Source organism: Octodon degus, unplaced genomic scaffold, assembly GCF_000260255.1.
Source record: "Octodon degus isolate 3935 unplaced genomic scaffold, OctDeg1.0 scaffold00126, whole genome shotgun sequence".
In the NCBI taxonomy this organism is placed as follows: Eukaryota; Metazoa; Chordata; class Mammalia; order Rodentia; family Octodontidae; genus Octodon; species Octodon degus.
Genome location: NW_004524702.1, coordinates 6339349 through 6359874, shown reverse-complemented (window position 1 = coordinate 6359874; position 20526 = coordinate 6339349). Strand labels below are relative to the sequence as shown.

The following is a 20526-nucleotide window of genomic DNA, read 5'->3' as shown; positions in this document are numbered from 1 at the left end:
GGCTGGGGAGCAGTGAGAGAAGCGGGCAGGTCCAAGGGAAGTGCCCCGGGAGTACAGGGGCTGCAGGGAGAGGAGAGGGTGGAGTGGAGCAGCCATGTGGGCCAGGTAGGCCAAGAGGCGCAGGAGGACCTTGGTGGGGCTTGTGGGGTGACACAAGGACTGACCGGATCTGAGGACTACATGCCCTGAGCTCTCTGTTAAGGTCGTGGCCTGTTAAGGTCTCAGTCTGGCTAGACCCCCTCAAGAATCACCGTGAGCGCAGAGCAGGGTCAGGCGGTGGGCAGGGCCAGTGGGTGAGGGGGAGCGGGCTCAAGGGACATCCTGAGTTTTCCCTGAAGGCCCTGAGGGCTGCGAGCCACAGCCTGGCTAGGCAGTGGGAAAGGGGAAGGAACACCTTGTCAGGGGCCGGGATGCTGGGACACCCGACCCCTCCTTTTCCTGAAGGCCAACTCCCTGGTTGCAAGGGCGGAAGCAGAAAGGGAGGGCAGTGCGCCCTAGCAGACCTGCCTGGGTCCTGTAGCCTTTTTGAGCAAAACCCAGAAACAAGTAACTCCAAAAGAACTCAGGTTCTGAATTTGCAATTTCTAAATGTCGTATAGGGTGATACACCCTACAGCTATCCTTAAAATTGGTTCCTCTCCCTGGAAGAGTAAATAGGGTCTGAAAGGTAAATGGATCCTGTGAAAGGGAAAGAAACTGTTCAAAATGAAGGAACAACTGGGATGAGGGACAGGAGAAAAGGAAGAAGAAAGGGGAAAAGCAGTGTATACGCACATCCATAGGCTAGCTTGGATAGTTGTACTGCTGATTTCTACTGGGAAAGGAGCAGTTCTTGCTTAATTTTTTTGTCTCTCTTTTTAAATTTTTTATAATTTTTTGACCACTGTTACAGGCTTCTATCTGGTAATCTGAACAACTAATTTGAAGACAATATACAATATAAGAACCATTGAATTCCTCTCATTTTATTTAGTGAGATTTTGTATTGTTTCTAATGCTTTTTCTTTTTTACTATTTTTTGTATTCTTTTTAAAAATAAAAAAAATTAAAAATAAAAGAGAGACACCGGCAACAAAACAATAAAACCTGTTTCCTCTTTTCTCTACATCTCTGTTAAAGACCACCTTTGGCTTTGAGGGTGCTTTAAGCACCTTTGAATTTTTAAAGCATTCTCTGGCTGGTGGATTGATTAGAAACAAGGGCCGCTTCCTTTGGGATCGGTCACAGCCCAGGTTAGGATACAGAGCTTAGCAAGGGTCACAGGGCTGAACTGTGGCCTGGCTCAGCTCCAGCCCTGATCCTCCAAGCCCCTGTCCTGTGTACCGTGACACTTCGCTCTGTCTCCATCTCCAGCAGCAACCCTGGACTTCCTCCCCTTCCCGCCTTTGCCATGGTGAAAAGCCAAAGAACACCCCTGCCTGCCTAGACTGTGCCACGGCAGCGGGCAGAAGGAGCCATCTCTCTGGGGGATGGCTTCTGTAGCCGAGGGAACCCCAATATTTGAAAACCTGGGAGTGAAGATGGGGACTGGTGTTGGTTTGCAAGTTTCCAAGGGGTAGCACCAGGGAATGTGCAGAAAAGTCCCTAAGAAGAGGCTGGTCTACCACAGGGTAGCCAGCATGGGATCCAGCATGGGGAGGAGCAGGGAGGAAAATGTGCATCCAGAGAGGGTGATGTGGCCCCTCCAGGGCTAAAGCCTGCCCAGGATGTGGCAGTGGCCAGTGGGTACAAATGCTGACCTGACCAGGCCCCATGGAGAAGTGAGAATCCGAGCAGACCTCACAGCAGGGTCGAGAGGGAAGTGGTGCTTGGTTGGGGGAAGCCAGCTTCATCTTCATTGAGGAGGAAGAGGCACAAAATCAAAAGCAAATTGAAGCAAAGAATAACTACCACGTTGTATCAATCTCAGGTGGGGCAGCTTTGGATAAACACTGGCAGGCGAGGAGTTCTAGTTGGGAAAAGTGCCAGGCGGTGCAGGTCTCCTCATACGGGCCTTGTGCAAGGTCACTCAGGAGCTCCTGTTCTCGGGGGGCTTGGAGCAGGGGGTAGTGCTGGCCGACCTATTTGACTACTTGATTCATCGAAATATACACTGTACATGTAGGTTCCTTCCCACCTGTCTGCACAGCCGTCCATCCATCTAGCCATCCAAGAACTAGTGACTGAGCAAGTGTCTCAAAATGAAGCATAGAAAGGGCTGAGGGTATAGCTCGGTGCAAAGGCTCTGGGTGCAATTCGAAGTGCCACCGAAAACAAAACAAAGCAACAGTCAAAAAACAAAGCTGTCTACGGTGGGCCATAAATAAGAATTGAGAGGCACTCTTCCCCTTTTCCCTTGGATGCGTGCAAATCTAACAGAGAAGACACATCAACACCGACCTCATAGAGTCTGCCCAGGAGTATCCGTGTGCACAAAGGCTCACGTTAGAAGCCGCTCGTCACTGGGGGTAGCTGCGTCACAGGCCAGGAAAGGAGGGACTCAGGCTACACCGAAGGGCCTGTGTGCCAGTGTTGTGCCTTCTTTCTGGGCACCTTTAATATAATCTGGAATGGGGGTCCATTTGCTGCTTGGGATTTTCCTTGTCCAGTTGGATCAATCAGGGTTCTGCATTGCAAGGAAGGGATCCTCAGCTCAAACTGAAGATCTTTATCCTTGAAGACGGGTAAAGAAAGAACAGAAAGAATGCATTTACTCCAATAATTTCAAAAGATTTTTTTTCTGTATTTTTTTTAGGGAAGGGTCTACAGGGTGTTCAGGATCTCACTACTAGATTGGACTTGTAGTGATCTGCCTGTTTACAGCCTCCCAAGTGCTGGGATTACAGGTGCAAGCCACCACGCCCAGTTTCAATTGCCATCTCAGCACGCCCCAGGGGCGGGGCCAGCACGGCAGGCACAGGCATCAAACCCCTGGCCCCTGTGCTCTCTTGCAAGCACTTTAATCCGCTGAGCTATTTGGCTGGCCCTTCAAAAGGTTTAGAAGTATTGCTTTGAGGCATAGTTGGATCCTTGTGCTCCATCTAATGTCCAGGGTCTATAGCAGGTCTAATGACCTGCTATGCTCAAGGACTACCACCAGCACCTCAGCTAGACCAGTATGCATTGCTTAAAGCCAGTTGAAGGGATAAGGAAAAGTCCTAGCCAGCTCTGTGCATACCAATACGGGGAGACAGGGTCAGGCTCAGCCAAAATAGAGGCAGTTGCTCCTCCTACAAGGAGAATTGCCCAGGCGGTCCTCCCCAGCTACCTTTGTATTGTCCACTTTTTACAGATGGCCTTTCCTTGGTTTATAAGTAAGTAAGAGAGAGGGAGAGAGAGAAGTGGAGAGAGTGAGTGAGGGAGAGAGAAAGAGAGAGAGTGACGGGGCTGGTGAGATGGCTCAGTGGTCTAAAGCACCTACTTAGAACAAGCTTAGCAAAGCACAGGGACCGCGGTTCAATCCCCCAGCACCACATGCCAGCCAGCCCCGCCCCCTGGTGGGCTGAGCTGGCCACACACACACACACACACACACACACACATAAAAAATTTAAAGAGAGAGAGAGAGAGAGAGAGAGAGAGAGAGAGAGAGAGAGAGAGAATCTCTTCCTCTTCTTAGAAGGATGCCACCCATCCTATCAGTTTAGGATCTTACCCCTAGGACCCCACGGGACCTTAATTACCTCCTAAAGCCTTACCATCAAGTGCAGTCCCAGTGAGAGTGAGGGCTTTAATGTACAAATTTTGGGAAGACACAATTCAATCCATGGCATTGTGTATTTAGTACCTCAAAGTCACATCCTTCTCACATCCAAAATGTGTTCCACACACCCAACAACTCCAAACTTCGGCATCAACTAGAAAGTCTAGCTTCTCATCTAAGCCAGACTTGGGTGAAGCTCGAAGTACAACTGTCCTGCAGGCAAAGTCCCTTTCCAAAAGCAAACCTGTGAAACCTGACAGGAAGTTATGTGCTTCCAAATACACTCGTGGGACAGGATAGACACTCTCATTGCAAAAGGAAGATGTAGGAGAGAAGCAAGAAGAGCTGGTTCCCAGGAAAGCGCAAACCCATTAGATTTTAAGCCTTGAGAATAACCCTGGATGGCTTCCTGCTCCGCCGTCCAGGCCCAGTGAGGTGGCTGCGTCACTCCAGAGCTGTATTGAGGACTCTTGTCCCAAGATTCCTGGCAGTGATGTCTGAGTTGTAGCGCTGAGGTGGTAGCCCTGCTGATCTCTAAGGCCTCCTGGTGATATTTTCTCTTCTTGAGGACTATACCTGTTCACCGGTGTGTACCTCTGTCAGCCCATCCTGCGCTGTCAACGCCAGGGCTTTCAGGCTTCTTCTGTCCTGTCTCTGCCCTTCAGCAGTGTCTGGCTGGGTCATGCTGTCGAATGATGGTTCACTTGCCCACTTGGTGTTCTCTTTGGAAGATGCTTTCTCATCTTTTGCAACATGGGTGGGCTGAGAACTTTCTAAGTCATTGATTTCTAGTTTCTTTTTGCTTAAAAAAATCCATCTTCTACTGGTCTCGCCTTTGCTTTTTACTAAAATCAAGCTGCTTCCTCTGCACGGCTCACTTGTGTCCTCAGCAATCATCTGATTTCATCTCTCAAAGCTCTACCTTCCTCAGAGCACTGGGACGCAGTTCAGTTGAGCTTTTTGACACTTTGAAACAAGGATCACCGTTTTTCCAGCTTCTAACAACACATTCTCATTTCCATCTGAGACCTTCCCAAAATGACCTTCAGCGCCACATCCCTACCAATATTCTGTCCCTGGCTGTGTAGCCTTTTCTCTGGCATTAATCTCAAAACTTGTCCAGCAGCAACCCATTACCCAGTCCCAAATCAGCTGTTATATTTCTAGTTTTTTGCTGCTAAAATAGCAAATTCAGTCACATGGGACTCAGAGACTTTGAGTCTCAGACCAATCTCTGTTGTAGTCAGCTTGGGTGACTATGAGAAAAGACTGTAAGCTGGGTAGATTGAATAACAGAAACGAGCTACCTCACAGTTCTAGAGGCCGGAAGTAGGCGGCCAGAGTGCGGGCACAGTTGGGTCCTGGGGAGGGCTCCCTTCCGGGTTGCCTGTGGCTACCATTTTGCTATGTGCTCACAAGGCAGAAAGGGAGACGATTCTGGTCTATTTTTCTCTTCTCGTAAGGATATCTGTGTGGTCAGATTAGGACCTTCGCCTCATGATCTGTGCTAATCTCAATTATGTCCTAAAGGCCCAGCTACAAAGACAGCCTTAGAATTTCAGTGTATGACTTCGATGGTGGGATGGTGAGGCAGGCAGCCCAGAGCACCGCCTCATATTTCTAACCCTTCCCCCGTATCCTACAGAGCGGTGCTCCGTAAATGCAGGGGGAATGAAAGAAATTGGATGTTTGAGCTGCCAAAGAGTTGTTTTTATTAGCTGTGCATTCCTGTGGGATTTCTAGCGTCTTACCCACTGGGAGGGAAGAGAGAGTGAGCAGGTTTTTGTAGGAATGGGACTGAAGGAAAGGTCTCAGCTACAGCTGTTAAAGAGCAGCCTCACGGGGAAAGAATGTTATAGGGCTGGTATTCATCCCAAGAGAAATTCCACCTTTTTTAATGCTAAGAATAATAATCATTCTTTTGAGCATTTGAATTTGTATATCAATGTTTGTGAATGTCACTGTGAAGGGGCATTTCTAGCCTCATTCAGAAATTATCTCTATGTTCTCATTCATGCTTTTCTATCTTCTCCCCTTACTTTTAATGTGCAGAATTGTGCCATATTTTGGGGTACCTTTTAAGTCTCTAGAATTCCAGAAATCTTTCCAGAAGCACTGAAAAGCTTAAATGCCTTTTTAAAGTAAATAAAATGGCTCATATATTCTGACAAGAACTTATAATTCAAATCTCAACATCAAAGAAACAGGATGAATTCATATCAATGGCTGGCACAAGGTGAAAAGAATCTCGATGTGTCTGCTTACCTATTAGTTACTCAGCTAATCTTCACTATGAACTTTAAAAAGAGTATTCACATCTTAACTCATGAGAAAACCGAAGCTCATGGAGATTAAACATGTCCCATCTCGGGGTTGGAGGGGCTGGTATGCAGATTCTAGTCCCTTTGATGCAAAACCAGCATCCTCTCCAAAAAGTTCCCCTGCTTCCATGACAGGGACTAAATATCCAAAGCCCAGTTCTGGGGAAGAAGAAAGAAAGGCATAAATCAGAGAAGAGGCAGAATAAAGACAGAGCCTTGGGGGCTCTGTCCTAGGATAGGGTATTCAGGGCTTCTCGCTGTACCTGGGAATCCAGTCTAAGGTACAGGAGGTAGTGGCTTTAGGAGCCACTTGCACTGCTAGAGGGAATCTGTGTCCTCAGTGACCAGGTTGGGCTGTGGGACCAGGAGCTGTACAAGAACCACAGTCAAAAACCCTGTTTGGTGCTAGACACTAAAAAAGCTCAGACGAGGATTAGGAATCCTACAGTGCTCCCAGCGGAATCCTCAAGCTAAGATAGATCTGGACCTGGCCTGGGCCCCACAGTTGGCATGTGCAAAGCAGAACTGTTTAGTTCAGTAAACACTGGCTGAATGATGTGCAGTGTGTGCTAAGGGAGTAAAGCAATCAGCCCGGGACCTAACTGTGGGGTCCCTAGGTTTCCAGGAGGGAAGATAAGTCTAGAAAGGGGTCACCTCTAGTCTGGAACTAAGGATCCCCGCAGGACTCACACTCACACCTCTCTCCTCCAGGGCCATGTTCTGCAACGACTTAAAGGAAAAGTATGAGAAGCGGATCGTTATTAGAGGGGTGGACGCGGAGACCATGCACACGCTCCTGGACTACACGTACACCAGCAAGGCGCTGATCACCAAGCAGAACGTGCAGCGGGTCCTGGAAGCTGCCAACCTCTTTCAGGTGTGTGAACAGGCGGGCCTGGTTCTCTCCTCCCAGGCAGTGCTAGCAAGTGTCCCCCAGAGACTTGCCTGGGCGGGCTCGCAGGCCTGAGCCCTGGAGGCCTGCGCGTCCTTCTCTGCCTTCTCTGGGCCTGCGCTTATGTGTGACTCTGAAGGTGCTCGCTGAAGATGTCCGAAGAGGTGGTGAGAAGGAGCTCTGACCCAGGTGGAGCCAGGGAGGTTGCTGCCCAAATCTGCCCCCAACTCTAGGTGCAGCGACCACAACCTGCAGCAGCCTAATGCAGCCTGCAGCTGCAGCAAACACTCCGAAGCAAAACTCCTGGTTCTCAGCACAGCTGGGAGGTGATTATGGGGGGAGAAAGCAAAGCCACATGGAGAATAAATAACCAGGCTGGGATGTGAACTCGAGGCTTTCTGAGCCCCGGGTCCACGCGCACGCCACTCAGTTCTCCAGGCAGCAGTATCTAAATTCTAGGAAACTGTGACTGTGCTCTGTGGGGACAGAGAAGATGAAGCAGCAGACCTGCAGAAATTCTGTTTTCACCTAACATTTCTTGTTTCTATTCAATAACATTTGCTTCAGGCTGCGTATAAAGATTACAATGGCTCCACAAAAATAATTAGACCCATAGATGTGCTGTCGGTTGTACCCACAATTATACAGATCCCCGCCCTGAGCGCATTTGCCCAGGTCTGAGGTTGTGCTGTGAAACTTGGCTCCCTTGGGCTCAGGCAGTGACTGTCTCATGACCTGGACATTGAGACTTAGGAGAAAGAGTCCAGGGACAGGGACAGGTCACTTGCAGGGACCGAGGCCAGTTACCCCAGGCAGGGTGGCTCACTTGAACTTCAGCCTGACTGCTGAGGTGGGGAGGTCTGTGTGTCAGGAAAAGCCCTCCTGTGTCACGGTGGCCTGACCTACTTTAGCTTTTTCCGTTTTGTCCTGAGATTTTCCTAAAAGACCTTCTGGAGCCAAAAATTCCTAAAAAACTTTTCCCTCTCTCTGTTGCTTCCCCGAAAACAGCCTAGAGCAGAATCGCTCCTTTCTCCATCACTGCCTCGTCCCGGCGGCCCCAGATTCTTCCTGCTAATCTCCTGCAGCAGTAATCTCTCCAGCATGCATTGCTTTAATTATAGCATCTGACACGAGGAGCTGCCTGCGGAAGGCGGATTTTCATTGAGTCCTTACCATGTGTCTTGAGTGATAAAATCAGCCTTTTACTTGGTAGCTGAAAACAGGCCTTACAAAATAGCTTATGGAGGTCTGTGTTGTTTTTGAAAACGTGCTTTTAGTATTTTTAATAACACTAGCATTATGAACTCATTACAGAAAAATTAGAAACACACACAAACAAAAAGAATGTAGGGACTGGAGAGGTGGCTCAGTGGTCTAAAGCACCTACTTAGAACAAGCTTAGCAAAGCACAGGGACCGCGGTTCAATCCCCAGCACCACATGCCAGCCAGCCCGCCCCCTGGTGGGCTGAGCTGGCCACACACACACACGCATAAATAAATAAATAAACTTAAAAAAAAAAAAAGAATGTAAAGATTACCAACCACCCCCTCTTGCTCAGAGGCAATGTGGAGGCTTCCTTGGAAAATATATAAAGGAAGATGCAGTGATGCAGAGAAAGACAGCTAGCAGGGTGGCTTAGCAGTATGCTTCTAAAGCCAGAGTGCCAGGGCTTAAGTCCCAGACCCACCACCCGGCAGCTGGGAGGCACATGTCATGATTTCTTTTTGCTCAGCTCCTTTTGGGAAAAACAAGGGTCATTGTATGGCCTAGTACCTGAAGTTGTTACAATATTAACTTAAATTAGCTGAATGAAATTCAAGAATATACTAATTTGGCAAGTCAATCCTTATGGCTGAAAATTTAGGTTGTTTTCAACTACTTGACTACTCAAAAAACACTGTCAGATACATCCTTTTACTTTACTTCATGTAGATGAGATGAATATCTTAGAAGAAATGAACTAAGGATGTAGACAGGCAATTCATTAAAGAGAAGGATTGAATGGTCAGCAACTGTACCTTTTTTTTTTTTTAGTACCAGGGATTGAACTCAGGCCTCGCGCTTGCCAGGCGAGTGCTTATTCTACTGAGCTATCTTCCTGGCCCCATCAACTGTATTTTTAAACACCAAATTCACTCACACCTAACAAGTGACAATAAAATGATATTCGTGTGTTCTTTTGACCAAGAGCGCACACAATGTAATGTTCCAGTTTTGCAGATGTGTAGGAAAGCCGGCACTTGGTCTATTGCTGGTGGAAGCGTGTGGAAATCTCTTTCTGGACCTCATTTTAGAAACAGATGAAAAACTGAAGAAATTGTACATTTTCAAAGTAGCTCATATAGCCAGCTCGGTAGTAGATGGGAGTGTGTTCTCTAGCAGGTATGTCCCAAGCCCTGGTACCTACAAGTGCAGTCTTATGTGGAAATAGGCTCTTTGCAGATGTAGCTAAGTTAAGTATGCAGAAATGAGACTACAGTGGATTTAGGTCCTAACTAATAACTTGAGTCCTTCTAAGAGAAAGGAGAGAAGAGCTAACACAAGGATACGGAGAAAAGATGCTGCGTGAAGATGCAGGGGGGAGGACGTGAGCAGGTGCGGCAGCCACCACAGGGCAGGAGGGAGGCGTGGAGCGGGTTCTCTGTTGGAGCCTCCAGGGAGAGCCATCCCTGCCAGCGTCCTGATTATGGACCTCTGGTTTTCAGAACTGTCAGCAAATCAAGTTCTGATGTTAGGCCACCAACTTCATGTTAATTCAGCACAGCAGAACAACCAAAAAGAATAGAAGCTTAAAAAGCCAACTATAGCGTGGAGTCTCAAGGCTGGAGATAATTTTCTTTTGGCATTTTGAAGTCATTGTTCCTGGTGGCGTATTTTATAAAACAGAGCTCTTGATTCATGGTTTTTCATCTGTTCCTCTCGCCCATACTGTATGCTCATGCCAGGGGGTGCCTTTCTGCTGTAGTTCCAGTTATATTCGTCTCATTCATTGAATCCAGGAGTTTCTTCTAATTCAAAAATGCATCGGGGCTGGTGAGATGGCTCAGTGGTCTAAAGCACCTACTTAGAACAAGCTTAGCAAAGCACAGGGACCACGGTTCAATCCCCCAGCACCATATGCCAGCCAGCCCCGCCCCCTGGTGGGCTGAGCTGGACACACACACACACACACATACACACACAAAAATAAATAAATAAAAATGCATGTCTTCCATTCGTGGGAAGTTTTCTTGTGTGAGTATTGTCTCTTTGCTACACGTCCTTCCTGTCTCTCACCTGGAGTGACATGTTGGACCTTCTGGATTTATTTTTATTTTTTCTTACCTTCTCAGTCCTACTGATCATCTTTAGCCTTTTTATTCTTCTTTCTGGGCGATTTCTTGAGCTAAATCCTTGAACTCTTGTGTGGAGCGTTCATCTTTGGCACCATGCCCTCAGGTTCCAAGAGTCCTTGTTATTCAGTTCATGGATTCCTAGTCTCGTTGCTTACAGCTTTGAGGCCATTTGAGTATAGTGCAGTGTCTGTCTGTCCCCTCCTGGGGCTCCTTTACTCTGCCAGCTTCGTCTTAGACTGCATCTGCTTTCTAGGGATGCTATAGTGAGTTACCACCAAAACAAACGAAATTGTCCTCCTGACGTTCTGCAGGCCAGAAGTTCAGAAGGAAGGAGTCGGTAGGGATGCACACCTCCTGGGCCCTCTAAGCAAGAGTCCTCTCTTCGCCCCTTCCGGTTTCTGGCAGATATCGGTGTTCCTTCAGCTAGGGCCAGGCAACCTCAGTCTCTATGACTGGGATCAAGCTGTCTCTTCCCTGTCCATGTATCTTCCCTTCAGTGTGTATGTTTTATAAGGGTACATGTGGGTGTATTTGGGGCCCACCCAGATAATTCCGTGTAAGGTTTTCCTCTTACATGCCTTACCTTGATCAAGTTGTATTTATAAAGAAATGTTGACTCTCTTACCATACAAGACAATATTTACAGATCCTGGGGATTATGTTCAACCTACTAAAGAATTTTTTTTCCAAATACACTTTTGATGATTTGGCTCTTGTCTATCCTGCCCTTTTGAAGCTAGAGGCCTTATTACATTGATTTGGACCAGGGCAAGAGGTTGCTGACCTGGAGTGTTTCACCAGGGCTATCAGGCAGCCTGCTGGTTTTCTTTTTACAGGCTCATTCGCTTTCTCCAGGTAAGAACCTTCAGTCTCTTGCACAGAGATCATAAGCCCACGGCATGTCCTAGGAAGCGGATGTGTGAGTGCAAACCTTCTTTGAAGCCTTATTTTCAGTATGATGTCTGAATCTGACTCCTTAGTTTTTTATATCCCTGGGTCTAGAACCTCTCTGGTGTGGTTTCTGAAGACAACAAATCTGCTTTTCCAGTGGAACTGGAGCAGGAATCATGGCCCTGTGTGTGTGTGTGTGTGGGGCGAGCTGGAGGAATACAGGAGCCTGGACAAGTTTTTAAATAAGCTCCCTCTGAGCAGCCCCACCACCCCCTGTCCTCCTTGCTCCTGGAGGCTTCACGGCTGCTCTTGGGTTCTGAGATTCAGAACTGCTCCTCCACAGCTCTTGGTCTAACCTTCCTCCTCGCACTTGCAATTCTTTGGGCTCTGTGGTTTGGGGTTTCACTGCCTCCCAGTTTTATTTAGAATGGCACTTACGTTTCTGTTTCTCATTCCCCTTTCAGTTTTGGATGACTGTTCAAGAGAGGTAATAAAAACCTTTTTTAGATTAAAGACTGTAATCTTTTGTAGTGTATCTATAAATATTTTTGACTAGTCATTTGACTCATAAATTTTAAGTATAGCTTTTTGACATATACAAAATTAGTAACCTCTTAATCATTCCTCTGATGTATTAATCATTCCTTTGATTTTTTGTTTTTGTTTTTGTTTTTGGTGTACATTTTAAAAAAGGCTTTCCATTGCTTATTTGTATAGTTATTCATTTATAGTATCATTTAACCTAATTTCTTTTGCAGCTTTGGTATTTAAGTCAACTGGAGTTAGGTCTGGAATGACCTTGTCGTAAAGTCTTTCCTCCTTCTCCCTCCATCCTTGCCATGTGATGAGAGTCCGTAGAGCGCGGTTTTAATGACTGAGGTGGGAGACAGACAGACCAGGTGGAGACAGGGCAAGCTCTGTTTATGACTGATTTCTCTTTTCTGATAATCCCACATCTCAAAATTTTCCAAAGCTCTTTGTTGCGTGGCAAAAAAAGCTTCTCTCTGAAGCTCTTTTGCTTCAGTTTTCCTGTAAGTGTTAATACTTACAAAAACAAGAGCACTGTGCTCTGGGCTTCTGGGCACCAGCTTACCCTACTTACCCCACGGCCACTGAGCCACTTGCCGTGAACTCTCAGGCACAGAACAGTGGGACTTCTTTATACCTGAAGGTACATCAAGGAGAGAAGTTTGTAAGTTGCTGAAACTACTTTGTGCCTTTAAAAACTTACTCTCTCAAATGGGTAAAACACACCCCTCTCCCCAGTTTAGGAATACAAAAGGGAAGAGAATGACACTTTGCCACTGTCACTGTAAGCTGTTTCTATCACTACAACTTTGTGACATCACTAGAAATCCAGGATTATGATGCCTCCTGCTTTGCTCCTGTTGCCCACAATTGCTTTTTGCTATTCTGGATCTCCTCTGGACTTCAGGGTTATTTTCTCTAGTCCTGTGAGGAATGCTTTTGGTATGTGGATTTGGATTACATTGAATTTGTATATTAATTTTGAAAGTATGGCTATTGTGACTGCACTGGTTCTGCTTATCCAGGAACATGGGTTATCATTCCACTTTCTAATACTCTCTTTGGGGGCTGGGGAGATAGCTCAGTAGAATAAGCGCTTGCCTGGCAAGCACAAGGACCTGAGTTCAATCCCTGGTTCTGAACAAAACAAAACAAAACAAAACTTGAGCTCTAATGCTCTCTTTGATCTACTCTTCCAGAGTATTTCTCTAGAGCAATGATAGCAAACCTGTGGGACATGCACTGTAAGGGGCTGTTTGTATACCTGAAAGCTCTAAAAGGTTCACCACTACTGTTCTACAGGTTTTTCACTTCCTGGGTCAGGTTAATTCTTCAGCATTTTATTTTTATTTTTTTGGAGACATTGCTAATGATGTTATTTTTCTAATTTCTTTGTTGGTAGATTCACTATTGGCATACAAGAACACTACTGCTCTTTGGGTGTAGACATCTAATATGATGTTGGCAGTGGTTTGTCATAAATGGCTTTTCTTGGATTAAGATAAGATTCTTCTATGCTTTTTTTTTTTTTTTTCAGTTCAGTTTTTATCATGAGTGGATGTTGGATACTGTGTGATCTTTCCTGTGTCTGTTGAGATGCTTATGTGTGTTATGTCCTTGTTGCAAGTATACTGAGTATTGCATTTGTTGATGTGCGTAAGTTAAGCACACCATCCTTGAATTCCTGGGATGAAGCCTACTTGGTCATGATGTATGACCTTTTTGATGACTTGTTACATTCTCTTTGCCAACATTTCGTTGAAGATGCACTGAGAACGTTTGCATCTATGTTCATTAATGAGACTGGTCTATAGTTTTCTTTTTCAGTTGAGTCCTTCGATTTTGGAATCAAGGTGATGCTAGCTTCCATTAATGAGATTAGCGGTACTCCTTTCTTTCTAGTCTCCTCAAGGAGTTTGTGGAGTATTGGCATTGGAGCTTCTCTGAAGTTCTTATAGAATTCAATGGTGAATCCATTGGGTCCTGTGATATTTTTAGTTGGTAGATATTTTTATTATTACTTTAATTTCATTGCCTATTATTGGATTATTCAGGATTTATGCCTTTTTGGTTCAATTTGGTAACTTAGATGTATCTAATAACCTATCTATTTCTTTTTAATTCTTCAAGTAGTGGCATACAAGTTTTCAAAGTGGTTACTAGTCTGGATTTCAGCAGTCACCGTTGTGATTTTGTCTTTTTTATTTATAATTGAATTTATAGGCATCTTTTATTCCCAGAAAGGAATAATTAATTGATCAGCCATTCCTGACTGTCACTTCTTGAGCTAGGTAACTTCCTGAGCTGCTGGCCACTTCATACACTTAAAGCCCTTTACTGAACCGACTGGCCGTGGCATGGCATGGGAGTTTCTCTAAGGAGAAAACTAAGGAGAAAACCTTGAGGTACCAGGTACTGATTCATCTGCCTCTTTGAGGAATTTTGCAATAACCTGGCTATAATGTACTGCATCTCAAAGGAAAGGCTTAAGGAACCTGTCCTCATACAGAGTCTTTGAGGTGACTGTCACCCTGTAGGGACTCTGTAGGAGCAAAGGGCCCTCTCTTGCCTTAACTGAACCTCAGTTAAGTTCTAGGTAAGCAAGCCGGTTAGTAACTGTAGACCTGGAACAATGATTGAAAGAAGCTGAAAGATTTTTGAACTTGAGGAGCTTTCCTGTGTTTTCATTTCTATTCTTTCAAAAAATTTATTATGAAAAAGATTCATGAAAGAGTCAGGGGGTGGAGAGATTATCTGTAGGACAGTAAGATGATGTGAGGTCAAGGAGACCATATGCACCCTGCAGGTAGTACTGGAACAGAAAGATTTCTAAAATCCAGAGCAGCTGGGCAGAGGCAGCATCTTAGAAGGAAAAAACAAAACAAAATACCCCCCCAAGCTATTCCCTGTGGCTGTGAGGCAGAAAAAAGGGAGGATGCTGGGCCAGGGAGTTAGTGATCTCTCTGGCCTAAGCAGAGCCTGTGTGGCCCCTCCGTGGTACACTAGGAGGTACTTGGAGCTATGGAAGAATGGTTTCATAGTGGAGTTTGATCCCAAAGTTGTTTATTTTCCTATTATCTCTTTTGCTTATGTTGAATGCTTATAGGATTTGTGTGGATGAGACAGCCTTGTAGCCAGGGGCCAACCTTCTTACAGTAAAATTCAGGGAGATAAACATTCATGAGAGATCAAGAACGGGAACAAATGAGGTTTTTATTGCCGGCAGGAGGACAACCTGATGCAAGATCAGGGAATGTTAATGACCAGAGAACTTTAAATTTATTATTATTATTATTACTACTACTATTATTATTATTACTATTATTATTATTAGATATAGGGTCTCACTATGCAGCTTGAACTCATAGTGATCCTCCCTTCTCAGCTTCCCCAGTACTGGAATCACAGGCATGTGCCTCCACACCTAGGTTCGGGGCCTACACAACACCCCTGGGGTTCTGGGGCCAGCACTGCATGCAGTACTGGGGATCAAACTTGGGTCCTTGTGCTTGCCAGGCAGGCGCTTAGACTGCCAAGCCATCTCAGCCCCAACCAGAGACTTCATAGTGGGGTTTTGTATATTTACAAGTGATCGTGTTAATCACATTATCTCATTTTGCAATTTTACATAAATGTCACAAGGTTACATTTCCCAGGGGTTAGTTTTAGCTTACCTACAATTTGTTTTAACTATTTAATCCTTAGATTTGTTCTCCTTTGTGGGCTTTATGGTTAACCAAGAGGAAAGGGGTTGAGGAGTGAATTCACCCAAAGCTTAAGTGACTTCTAAAATAGAATTAAAAAGAAAATAGAGTCTCTCTTGCCATGCCGACCTGATGGCCTTACCAATACTGGAACATGGTAGGCATGCTGTACACGTTGCTTGAACAAATAAATGTATGGAAAGATGCATGAATGAGTTTAGTATTACCATGACCTCCTCAGAAACTGCTCAAGACTCAAAAAGAAAAAAGTTGGTGATGTTACTCTTAGGTGAGTAGAAAAGAAAGTATTCCATGAGTTAATATCGATAATTGCTTCATTTTTAAGTACCTACTAAGTGTAGGACATCTGGTAAGAGATAGGTCCCATGACTATAATGTACAGACTAATGGTTATTGTCACTGACAGGGACCTAAAGATTGTATCAATTTTACACCAGAGTAGCCAGTCACTCCAGGCAAATAAATAAATGAAAAAATGTTCAACACCACTGATTAGAGAGATGCAAATTCAAGCAACACTGAGATTCCATCTCATCCCAGGAAGAATGACTGTCATCAAGAAATCAACCAATGACAAAGGCTGGAGGGGCTGTGTGAAATAAAGAACCCTTCTCCACTGTGGGTGGCAGTGTCGACTGGTGAAACCACTATGGAAATAAGTGTGGAGATTCCTCAAAAATTGGGATTAGAGGTGCCATTTGAGCCAGCTATACCTCTTCTAGGTATCTTCCCAGAATAATTCAAAACATTGTACTATAGAAATATATATGCACCCATGTTTATAGAAGCACAGTTTTTAATAGCTAACTCTCAAGGGAAAAAAATCCAAATTTTTTATGCAATGGAGTACTACTCTGGCGTAAAGAAGGATAAACCTAAGACATTTCTAGGCAAATGGATGCAACTTGAGACCATACTCCTAAGTGACATAAATCAAACACACGTGTAAATATTGCGCTGACTCACTGGTGTGAAAAACTGAAAAAAAGTAAATAAGGTCCAAAATACACAAGAGAGATTGTGAAGTGGGAAGAGATTTTTAAAAGGAAAAGAAGAACTAGGGAAGGAGAGGGGAAAAGGAAAGGAAAGAAGGCAAAGAAAAAAAGATTTAAAATGATAAAATCGAAACAAAGTTTTATAAAATAAGGAGGGGAAGAGGGCTGTAAGATGGGAGAGGGAATTAGGAAAAAACAAAAGAAGAAGAGGAATCAAAATATATCATGTACAGGTACAAATTCTCAATGATGAATATGAGCATTTTGTATATCTAAAATGCGCCAATAAACAATTATTATTATTATTATTATTAATGTATTTGGTACTGGGTCTACAGGGTCTCACTATGTAGAATGGACTCATAGTGACCCTCCTGTTTTCAGCCTCCCAAGCGCTGGGATTACAGGCGCGCGCCACCGCGCCCAGTCTCAACTGAAGTCTCAGCCACCCTGGGGCGGGGCCGGCGCAGCGTGCCAGGGATCAAACTCCAGCCGCTGTGCTCTGCCTGAGCAGGCGCTTTAGTCTGCTGAGATATCTGTCCAGCCCTTTTTATAATAATAATAATTATTATTATTAATGTAAAGTTAATTAAAAGGAAGAAAAAGGTACTTAGAAACTCTCAAAAAATTAGCTCAACTATTTCTTTGCTGAAGTTTAGATAAGGTCACCCTGTGATGGTGTGGTGCACCCCCTCCTCAAATTCCTTTTGTCAACTGGTGTGTCTGTGGGGTTACTGTGAATTAAGGAACCAGGGTTAACCCGCTGTCTTCAGAGTGCACTTGGCCCCAACTGTTGCCCTTCTCACAGCAGTCTCTGCGCGGCACCTATTGGCCTGCACTACATCATTTACGGGGAGGAAGATATTCTTAACCCAAATGCGTAGATAAAGGTATTCAGTGCTTTAAGGAAATACTCGTGGAACTCCTGGCTGCCTGTGCACAGCCTGTGTGTGTCCTTCTGAGCAGGCCCTGAAGCAGCCCCCGACCTGCCCTGGGAGGAAGCCTTCTGGGAGGGTATCCTTATGGAGAGCTACCCAGCGGGAAAGTCTAGAAGCCAGAAGCGCCCCCATGGGAGGGCGTCAGAGGGCAGGGCTGATAAGAGCAGTTGCTACACTTGATCTTGGCCAAAAGGCTGAGAAACAACTGAGGGCAAGACTGAGCAGAGCTGCCACCCCTCTGGCCCAACACCTTCTGGGGAACTCTGGACACTTGAGGCCACCATGTGCCTCAGATGAGTCTCTGCCACCCACACAGCATCACTTGAATTTCATATTTCTCAGGGTTTGATCTCAAATGCTTTTTTTTTTTTTTTTTTTTGCGGAACCAAGAATTGAACTCAGGCCCTTGTGCTTGCCAGGGAAGTGCTTATTCCACTGAGCCATCTCTCTGGCCCTCAAATACTTTTTAAAAATTTTTAAAAATTATTCATTTATTTATTTATTTGGTATAGGGTCTTGCTACATGGCTCAGACTCATAGTGACCTCCTATCTCATCCTCCCCAGTGCTGGGATTACAGGCGTGCACCACCACGCCCAGTTTCAGGGGCTCACACAGCACACCCAGGGTCCCAGGGCCAGGACAGCATGTGATACCGGGGATCAAATCCAGGTCCCCTTGTGCTTGCCAGGCATGTGCTTAGACAACTAAGCTATTTCCCCAGCCTCAACTGCTCATTAAAATTTTTTTAGATATATCTTCAATTTGGCAAAATGTACACGTGGTAAGCTTGTTGATTTACAACATGTACCACACAGACTGAGATGGAGCATTCCTGTCATCTCCGAACTCTCCCTGTCTCTTCCCTTAGGCCACACCTCCCAAGAGAAACTACTATGGTAGCATCCATCACCATGGATCCCAATTTGCCTGTTTTTGCTTTTCACATTGTTCTTTTCGAGTTATAACTAGTATAGGGCATTTGAATCTTGGCCTAGAAACTTAGGTGCAAAGTATGATTTAGCCTTTCATTTAATTTAATTTCTGTTCATATCTTCTGATTCTACCAGAGACAGAAATAATTCAAATGTATGATATCTCATTTCAGGAAGGCTCAATCAATTCAGAAGGAGAATTGCATATGTAGTTCCAGGAGTGGGGTTTATACAGTGCCATTTTTCTAGTGTAAGTTTGGAACATTTGTGCAGAATTACAAAAGCCAAGAACTGTCTCCTCTTTTTGTGCCTTATTTCCCTTCCTTGAGCAAACTTATGCCTGCAGGTTGGGGAATACAAGAGGTAGGCTGTGGAATTTTAGTTGTAATGAAAATTCGTGTGGCTATGAGACTCTGACTGCTTCCTAACTACTACAAATTACTAATCTAAGAGTGAGGCAGTTTGTGAGAAGCCATCAAGGGAAATAAAGGTCAAAATTCATAACTATAGATCCTATTTATGCTACAACTTCCCACAGGGATGGAAGAGGAGAGGTTGGAAGATTAAGGTCAATAATAACTTACAATTTTTAATTAGGAAGACCATCTACTTTAAATACCAATACAGACTTCATAGGCAAAGAGGTTTACATTCAATGTTCTATTGTTTGAGGGGGAAATATAGTGGCACAAAATTTATAATGAATGAGAAAAAGTATGTTGAAATAAATTCGACTTTTATTAGTTGCATTAGCTTCCCCTTCACACATGGAGCTGAAGGCTGTACAGTGTCTTTACAGAGCCTTGGCCATAACTGTGAGGCCACTTAGCCATGATGGTTGATAGAATTGCTGACTTGGACTAAGGTAGGACTTGAAGAGTAGATTTGTAGGAACATCCAGGAACACATGAAATCACATGGCGAAGTCCCCAAGGACCCTAGATTTTGGAGCCCATAATGGGGAGGAGAGGAGGAGCAGGAGCGATGAGGAGCAGGTGGTGTCCTCTGTGTGTAGTGGCATGTATTGACTGTGCATATCAGCAGGCTCTGCTGCGCTTTCCACAGAGGCAGATAGTATGCTGATCAAAGCTGACCTCCCTTTCCCAGGGCCCCCAACTTCCCGGTCTCTAGGGATTAAACCTACCGCCTCCCACTCTCAGGGCTCCACATGTGAAGGAGAACACGCTATGCTTGTCTTTCTGAGTCTGTGTTATTTCACTGAACATATCTTCTACCTCCATTAACTTTGCTGCAAATGATGGAACTTCATTCTTCCCTGTGATTGAATAATACTCCATTGTGTATCTATGACACATTGTTTGGGTTTTTTTTTTCGGAACTGGGGATTGAACTCAGGCCCTTGCGCTTGCCAGGGAAGCGCTTATTCCACTGAGCCATCTCCCTGGCCCCACAACCTTTGCTTTTTTTTTTTTTGGCAGAACCGGAGATTGAACTCAGGCCCTTGCGCTTGCCAGGGAAGCGCTTATTCCACTGAGCCATCTCCCCGGGCCCCCGTGACACACTGTCTTTATCCTTTCATCCGCCAGTGGACGCTTAGGTTTGCTCCTATGGCCTGACTGCTGTGATGAACATGCTCGCTGGCATGCTGCTTCCACTTCCTTTGGACATGCACCCAGCAGTGGGACAGTGGATATGTTTTTAGGTTTTTCTTTTTTTTTTTTTAAGAAAAGCAAAACTAAAAAAATAAATTATACCAAACTATGAATCTTCTGCATAGCAAAGGAAACAATCAACAGAGCGAGAAGAGGGCTGAGGCTATAGTTCGGTGGCATAAATACCTGCCTGTCAAGCATAAGGCCTCTAGTTCAATCCCAGGTACCAAAACAAAACAAAACAAAAACAACAAAACTAGAGTAGAGAAATAGGATGGTAGAAAGTACTTGCAACTGATCATTTGACAGAAGGTTAATGTCTAAAATATGTAAGGAACTAAAAAAAAAAAAATCTTAATAAAAACCAAATTGATACATGAACAAATAATCTGAATACTTTACAAAAGTAGAAATGCTGGGCCGGTGAGGTAGCTCAATGGACTAAAGCACTTGTTTAGGCAAGCGCAGGGACTGTGGTTGGATTCCCAGCACCTCCTGCCACACCAGTCCTGCCCCTAGGGTAGGCTGAGCTAGCCACAGAGCCCAAGGGTGGTGGCCCACACCTATAATCCCAGCATTGGAGAGGTTGAAACAGGAGGATCACCACAAGCCCAAGCTGCATAGTCAGACCTGTAACAACCAAATACATTAAAAAAAAAAAAAAAAAAAA

The 20526-nt window shown here is 44.9% G+C and overlaps 1 protein-coding gene and 1 pseudogene across 1 annotated transcript in view; one reads left to right on the top strand and one right to left on the bottom strand.

Annotated features, from left to right (window-relative positions):
• Klhl6 (kelch like family member 6) overlaps nucleotides 1–20526 on the top strand; it is a 62298-nt gene that overhangs the window by 11196 nt on the left and 30576 nt on the right. Inside the window, exon 2 of the mRNA XM_004640701.2 lies at nucleotides 6715–6880. Within this exon, the coding sequence (XP_004640758.1) occupies nucleotides 6715–6880 (166 nt within the window). The remainder of the gene's footprint in view (nucleotides 1–6714; nucleotides 6881–20526) is intronic.
• On the bottom strand, nucleotides 17412–17515 carry LOC111812517 (annotated as a pseudogene).